Source organism: Charadrius vociferus, unplaced genomic scaffold (assembly GCF_000708025.1).
Source record: "Charadrius vociferus isolate BGI_N301 unplaced genomic scaffold, ASM70802v2 scaffold104, whole genome shotgun sequence".
NCBI lineage: Eukaryota > Metazoa > Chordata > Aves > Charadriiformes > Charadriidae > Charadrius > Charadrius vociferus.
In genome coordinates this window covers 6734033-6742350 of record NW_009648255.1, presented here as the reverse complement: position 1 = coordinate 6742350, position 8318 = coordinate 6734033, and the positions used below count along the sequence as shown (strand labels likewise).

The following is an 8318-nucleotide window of genomic DNA, read 5'->3' as shown; positions in this document are numbered from 1 at the left end:
CACGGTGCTCGTTTTAAAGAGAGCTGTTAAAAAGATAGTAGAATTGGATGCTTTCATACAGGCACTGCGCAGGGAGTGCTGTGTAAGCCACCGCCAGCAGTGCTACGCTACCTAAAATAACACACAGCAACACAGTCAGTCTGCTGTCAGAATCCTCCCTCTTCTCAGATTCTTATCTTCATGAGATGTATCTGCAGTTTCTGCTTGAAATGCAGTTTATCCTACTCATTAACAACAACAACAAAAAAAAGCCTGCAAATTAAGGGTGAAATTCATCTCTGAATTGACCTGGTCACAGGAAACACGGGAAAGCTGCAACCACCCTCTGTGCCTCGAATCCCCCGTAAGCCCTCCCCGGTCCTTCAGAAGCGCTCTACATCCCACAAGAGGGCTCTCGCTGCCCGCTGGCCACGGCCAGCCCCGCCACTGCCACCCCAGAGGGACAAGCCTGGCGGCTGCGACCCTCTGCTCAGCCCCAAGCCCTCGAGGGACTCATGACCGAGGAGTATTTAACGTGCCGGGTTCTGTAGCCATCCCATCGCTCAGAGCACGCGGCATGTGATGAGCAAAGAGGATTTGCTGGAAAGCGTGCAACTTGGTTAAGAAACTTGTGCGGCGGAGGTACGGTTTCTGGGAGCTTCACATCGACGTGACACGGAGCTACGATAAGCCCTGACAACGCCAAGATGGAGCAGCAGCAAGAGAAGATATCAAGAGCTCCCGAGTCCTTCCTCAGGTACATCAAGTACAAACCAGTACAGCTGAGGATGGGGACAATCAGAAGCTCGCTCTCTCCCCACCACATTTAAAACAAAACAAGAACCTTTTCAGTACAACCTGACTTGGTATGCCCGAGGGTAAAACCAACCCCGAGCTTTTCGCAGGACAGAGACCCCAAGACGACAAAGAATAACCAGTTTCATCCTACACCACACATGGGAAACGGCCACTTCAAAATCTTTCAGGAGAAAGGGCCTGAACTGCTCAATTCTACATAAATATCTACTCGAGCTGTACCAGTTAAAATGCGTTTTAATTTCGATACCTGAATGCAAAATTAATGGACAATAACATTATAAAGTACCCCATGAGCACAGCCATGCGCTCAACCTGGTGCAGGAGATAAAACTATACCCATCTCCGCACCTTCTTCTGGTGCAAGAGCTCTGCTATGCCTTTAGTATTTTTGGCACGTGCCTCTCCAATTTTTAATTTTTATTTTATCTTGGTTAAATTAACATCTGCCCATAGACAAGGCTGATTATTTCACCTGATACACACCAGCTTGACAGAAGATGTGATGTCTCCACACCTAAGCAGACTGTCAGGAGAAACACTTCTACAGGTGTCCCTCCCTGCGGCTGACAGCCTCACCTGCTGCTGCCTCCTCCAGCTCTGTCTCTCCTCCCACGCACCGTCCTTCCTCCATGCTCAATGCATCACTTCATCATTAAAGATCTCAAAAATGCCCAAGTGGAACATACATTTGTCACTGGCCCATTCTCCAGTCCCTACCAATTTCCAGCTCTTTTCACTCGAATTGCAACACAGAAGGAAGAACTCCATAAAACGTTTGTGGTAAATCTCCAAAATGTGTTCATCAAGGTAGAAACAGTCGTGCAGACCTCCAGCACAGCACAGCAATTTGGAGGCACTGAAGAGACATTCGGCAGGCTGGCAAACGGCCATAACTTACTTTTATTTACACAGCGCGATCCCACACTTGTTCTAGAACTTGGTTTTATACACAATCTTCAACTTCACCCACCTGCTCCAGCTGTAACATTACTGTATGGCTCCAGTAAATTAAGGGGTGGAATTGGAAGAGAATCGTGAATCCTAATGCAAATGTCTTTTGTAAATGAGAAAACTTTTTCAGATCTAAAATCCCTACATATAGAGGTATATGATAAAACTCCTTTTGGACAAAAATAATAGGTCACCGTACTTCCCAGCTCAGCAATATAATATTTAAAATCCAGACTACAAAAAACCTAATTAGTAATCCTACGGTTTAATAACATATCCATTCATCAGTGCAGGACTACTAAGAATAGATTTTTTTTTTTTCCCCCTTAAGCAGACTCTCTTTTATAGGTTTAGACGCATTAAATAAAATTTTCTCTAACTCTTTAATGACTTCACTATTTGTAAACCATTTGAAAACATTTAAACTCTTTTTGTTTTCTGCTGAAGAACTTTTTTTTTTTTAATATATATATGATTTTCCTATGTTTTTTCTCCAAGAGAACAAAGTGACCAAATGTTGGACATGTGACTGACAAATAGATGAACAGCAACGGCTGGCTAAACCAGAAAGTCATGGAAAATGGACCAAGGAAACCCCAACTTGTCAAACTGGTGGGTTAAAGCTTTGCAAAGATCGCCACATGTTTACGTTATCTTCAACTTTATAACAGTACAAATTCTGGTATCGTACATATTTTTCTTCTACAACTGGTGTTGTACACTCCCCAGACTCGCTCAGAGACCGACTGGTATTCAAGTTACTCAGACTGGCTGGTATTTCGGATTCTGTTGGCACTAATTGGAGAGGCTGGCCGATATTTCTAATTATCCTGGCATTAATAGCCTGGAAATAGTCTCTCCGCTCCTTCCCTCCCAAGATTTATGAAAGCACTAATGCTGGCATAATTATAGACAGGAACAACTGGCAGGCTGGTACTGGCTGCCACCCAAGAGTCTTACAGCTTTCCCAGAACCCTTCTCCTATTCTTTGTACACTCGACATCCAAGTTTTAATCCTTTAAATAATGTTTCGTAAGTTGCTTAAAATATACTGTATCATTTCCGCAAATATTTCTAATCCGCAGATTTCAGAGGGAGAGTAGACACTGTCTGACTTCTTCACCAGCCATGCCTCCCCTATTCTTCACGAGGATATAAGCCACGCTGCGATGTCCATCAGGGCCTGGCCGAGGAAACAAGAACAAGCCAGCTCCACAAATCCATTAGAACTCGCACAATAGGATAACATAGTGTTTTAACACAATTTTTAAAGAGTTTTGCCTGCTATTTCAGCTATATTTCAAGCTACACGCTCACTTAGAACGAGGTGCTTAAGTCTTTCCTGGAGACTGCATTTGAGATGAGGGGTTTGAGATTTTACATGGGTTTTGTTGACCGCGTTCCCTGCAGCAGACACAGTAAACAGGAGGAACAGGTACAGTGGATAGAGAAATGGAGCACAGTCCTTCGCGAGACCTCACCGTGAAGGCCTGAATAAAAGCTGCCGGCATCAGATCCGCACGCAGGAGGCACGACGGAACGTACTGCAGGCCACGCCAGCCCCAACGCCTGTGTTTGGCTCACGTTGGCGATAAAAAGCAACAGACTGATATTCAATCTGACATAAAGCTGTGGAGCAAACTGTCAACAATTACTGTAACACACCCTAATATCTCTGCAAAGCATGTACTGTGCAAGCTCTTATACAAGGGACTGGATTTTCTATATACACAAACATTGAGAAGACTGAACAGGCTCTATGAAACATCCCTAAAATACACACAAAAATCAATTTTATAGAATCACAGAATGGTTTGGGTTGGAAGGGACCTTGAAGAACATCCAGTTCCAACCCCCCTGCCCTGGGCAGGGACACCTCCCACCAGCCCAGGTTGCTCGAAGCCCCATCCAACCTGGCCTTGAACACCTCCAGGGAGGGGGCAGCCACAGCTTCTCGGGGCAACCTGCGCCAGGGGCTCACCACCCGAGACTGTCCTCTTGCACGTCTCACAGGAGCGGCGTAGACACAGAACAGACTCGGGAGCGGGCAAGGGAACAAACACAACCCCATGCATGAACGTGGAGCTCCGCATATCCGAATTCTGGTGGACCACCACTGAGATGCACGGCCCAGACTGTGAGCTGGTATAAACCAGCACATCTCAGCCAGCCTCCACAAGTTTAGAACTTTGTTGCAGATGAAATTATCTCCATTTATCTAAATATAAACTTCATTATTAACTCTCCACCACCAAATCGTTCCGTAGCATGGTATTGTATCTGTGTCTCTCCTGGGCAAACTAAAGGGAGATGCTACTGGATCAGAATTAAAGCTGCTTCGGAGTTACGCACAAATCAGCGACACACGCTGCCCGAGAGGGTCGTCCTCATCTCTGGCTCAGGAACAGTCCTCCGCTTTCCCACAGAGGATGAATAGGATACTCTCACTATCCATATGCACAAGAGAAACATTTATTTACTACCACTTAATCACAGAATGATCATTTCACATCTAATTAGTAACAAAGGCCTGATTTGTACCGCAGTGCCAGTGGCATTTTTCAACGCAGTTAGAGTTTACTGATTTTGGCGAATGCTGGCATCAGGAGAAAGCATCACCTCCTTTACACTGATGTTTTTGGTTTGGTATATTTTTAACGCTATTTTTTCTGGTTAGCCTTTTGCTTACCCTGAATAATCGATCCTGGCACAAAGTCATCGATTGACTATGTCAGGTTTGTAAGTTCAAAGGATTCAGGTTTGTAAAGGTCATAGACAAAAAGCCAGTAATCAAAGAAAACTCAACCTCTAATTTTACCTGATTTTACTGCCAGACTACTATCACCAATCCCAGCACCTGAGGCGCAGGCATGTTCAGATCCTACGGAATTTCAAAACACCGGAGAAGAGGGGCAGATCCTGACTCCTTTGAAGTCAATGGAAATTCTGCTAGTGTACATCCAATGTAACCGAGCGACAATTTGCTGAACTGATCTTTTACTCTGCTGTTAAAGAACGAAGATCAGCCTCCATAGTTCTTCAGGCATTTTGAGCTAAACCAGTTTATTAGCGAGGCGTTACAACCATAATTCAAAGACCTATGTCAGTAATGAGAAAAAGTATTTGCGTTTTCTAACATCTAACACCAGTCATGCTACAAAACACTTAAACCAAATTGGGAGGAGAAAAAGGTGGAATAGCAGGAATAGCTTTGTCTGGTGACTACTCTGTCTTCCAGGGTCTGCAGGTCAGGAATACCCCCAAAACTCAGAACTAAATTGACACAGCAGCCGCCGGGTAGGATGGGCACAGTGACAGACGAAGCAGTATAACTGTCTCTTCATCAAAGTAGGTCAGAACACAAGACACCTAATTCAAATGAAGAAACAAAAGCAGCTCATTTGTGTTCCATCTAAGGCTCATCTAACGAGACGAGAGAAGGTTTTTAAAGCACATATGAAAAAAGACAGCTAAACTAGAGAATGGGAACAGCACTGTGTCTATTCTCAGCAAGACGGGGTACAATAAAATCATAGAATCATAGAAAGGTTTAGGTTGGAAAGGACCTTGAAGATCATCAAGTTCCAACCCCTCTGCCATGGGCAGGGACACCTCCCACCAGCCCAGGTTGCCCAAGGCCACATCCAGCCTGGCCTTGAACACCTCCAGGGATGGGGCCTCAACAACCTCTCTGGGCAACCTCTTCCAGTGCCTTACCACCCTCAAAGTGAAAAACTTCTTCCTAATGTTTAATCTAAACCTGCCCTCTTCCAGTTTATAGCCATTCCCCCTCATCCTCTCACTACATGCCCTAGTAAAAAACCCCAAACCTGCCTCCAACACCTTTCTCCGGCCCCTTGAGCGATCCTCCAGGGGAGCGGGGACCCTGCGGTGGGTACGTGGGGTGGTACGGGGCGTGCGGAGGAGCGCTGTGCCCGGGGTCCCAGGCAGAACCCCCAGCACCCAGGGGGGACTGCAGCTCTCGGCCCCGCAGGACTCCCCACCTGCAGCCACCAAGAGATGAGATGCTCTCCTCTCGCTCCAGTTTATACCATCACCTAATCCCAGCAAAACACGGCTGCTTCTGCTGTCCTTTAACAGCAACCATTTATTTTTTGCATATAAAAGGAAAGGCACTTGGGTCTTTTCAGTCTAGAAAAAAGAAGGCTGAGGGGGGATCTTATCAACACTTATAAATACTTAAAGGGCGGGTGCCGGGGGGATGGGAACAGTCTTTTTTCAGTGGTGCCCAGTGACAGGACAAGAGGGAACGGGCACAAACTTGAACACAAGAAGTTCCATCTAAACCTGAGGAGGGACTTCTCTGCTGTGAGGGTGGCAGAGCAGTGGCAGAGGCTGCCCAGAGAGGTGGGGGAGTCTCCCCCTCTGGAGACATTCCAAACCCGCCTGGACGCCGTCCTGTGCCACTGCTGGAGGTGCCCCTGCTCTGGCAGGGGGTGGCACTGGGGGAGCTCCAGAGGGCCCTTCCGACCCTGACCAGTCTGTGATGCTGTGATATAGAAGTGACGGCACCCACACTCCTGGCTGCATTTTAGATGCTATAAACTGTGCCTCCACCCTCTAAAAACAGGAGGAACTACTTGAGATACTGTCAAGCACCTCATACACTCCAAGATCTGAACTGCCCTGGAGAGAGACAACCTGTCCCCCACCGTGCAGGAGTGTGAAGGGGCTGCTGGAGCCCTTCCCTTGGCAGGAGCGGGCAGCACAGACTTCCATTTTAGGGTGTTTTTCTAACTTTATCGTCGGATAGGTAAGCCCCCTCTGCTTTGCAGCCACAATTTAATTTCCTTCTGATCGTTGATTTTCCCGTGTTTATATTTTATTCTGTGCCCCGTAGCTAATGAATGTTGCTCTAGCTGAGATCTGGCAGAGCGCTCGCCGTTGCCTGGCAAGCGTTCTCCTCTTCCCTGATGTATTTATGTCTTGATTTCACCGGGACACAGCATGGCATTGTAACAGTCGGTGCTTTTGCTTACGTGGAGTTTACACAACCAAGGGCGAGGGTACAGGGCACTGCAAGTGAATTCTCTTTTGTACCTGGGTGCCGTCACTCCGGTAGCTAAATGCACCCTACATCGGAGGCACAATTTGCAGTGGCACATGAAAAAGCACGAAGAACAACTTGCTGAGCTCACTGGCATAGGCGATGAGGCTCCCGCAGATGTGGGCGCACCCAGCCTGTATCTTCAGACTTTTTCTTCAATAAGCCTCAACAGCAAGCTTTAATTCATCAACTCAAAATTGCATTTCTGTCTCATAGAATCAAAGAACGGTTTGGGTTGGAAGGGACCTTGAAGATCATCTCGTTCCAGCCCCTGTGCCCTGGGCAGGGACACCTCCCACCAGCCCAGGTTGCTCCAAGCCCCGTCCAACCTGGCCTTGAACACCTCCAGGGATGGGGCAGCCACAGCTTCTCGGGGCAACGTGGGCCGGGGGCTCACCCCCCTCAAAGATTTCTTCCTAATATCTAATCTAACCCTGCCCTCTTCCAGTTTGAAGCCATTCCCCTTTGTCCTATCCCTAAACGCCCTTGTAAAAAGTCCCTCTCCAGCTTTCTTGTAGGGCCCCTTTAGATATTGGAAAGTTGCTATAAGGTCTCCCCGGAGCCTTCTCTTCTCCAGGCTGAACACCCCCAACTCTCTCAGCCTGTCCTCACAACAGAGGTGCTGCAGCTTTCTGATCACCTTTGTGGCCTCCTCTGGACCCACTCCAACATGTCCATGTCCTTCTTATGTTGGGGGCTCCAGAGCTGGATGCAATATTCCAGGTGAGGTCTCACGAGAGAGAGGAGAAAAGATTTCAGAGGAGCTACACCTGTGGCATTAACTGTCTCACAACCAGACAACTACGTTTCAGTCATGAGTCGTGTCAAACCACTGGAGATGTACCAAGTTAATTTGTGCAGCGTCACTATTCTTTCATCTTTGCTGGCTAGCTATGCGCTGGGGTCTCAGATTTCAGGACTGTTACTGAGAAAAGAAGGAAATTACAATAGACAGGCCAAGGGAATCAGGATGCCTTCATTTTTCCCCATTGGTACGTGAGCTAGCCTAAACCAAACTGCTTTTTCCCTGTGAAAAGCAGACATCATAACATTTCTTTCTCAAGACAAAACTCTAGGTGTATACTCAGTATTAAAGGGTTTAAAAGACAAGAGGATTTCAGAATTGCCTTAAGTATATCCAAAATTATGACTAGGCTCCATGTGGACAAAATTAACATCAAAAGTATTTGCACTGTATTAATGGTCTGTTGTTGATTTTTCTTCTGACAAGACCTTCTGGTGCAGGCTGGAATCATTCCTACTTGCACCGCTTCGCTGCTCGGTGCTGTGACGTTCCCATGGCTCCAAGTTACCAGAAGCCTTGCAAGAGATCACAACTGCACAGTCAAGGCGACAGAGAAGATGTAATGGGATCATTCTGGCCCATCCTTTGGGAGAAATGTCTTTTTAATCTCCTATTCCCTGACCTCACACTCCTCTTTTTTCTTCCGCACTGACAAGCTTTCCTCTTCCATCACGCAGAGAGGGGCAGCAAACTGTT

General features: G+C 46.9%; 1 protein-coding gene across 2 annotated transcripts in view; it reads right to left on the bottom strand.

Annotated features, from left to right (window-relative positions):
• FNDC3B (fibronectin type III domain containing 3B) overlaps nucleotides 1-8318 on the bottom strand; it is a 174570-nt gene that overhangs the window by 58364 nt on the left and 107888 nt on the right. The window contains exon 11 of one of the 2 annotated variants that reach the window (XM_009884446.1): nucleotides 7251-7256. The exons of the other annotated variant lie outside the window; for it this stretch is intronic. Coding sequence (XP_009882748.1) covers nucleotides 7251-7256 — 6 coding nt within the window. The remainder of the gene's footprint in view (nucleotides 1-7250; nucleotides 7257-8318) is intronic. 2 annotated transcript variants of the gene reach the window in all.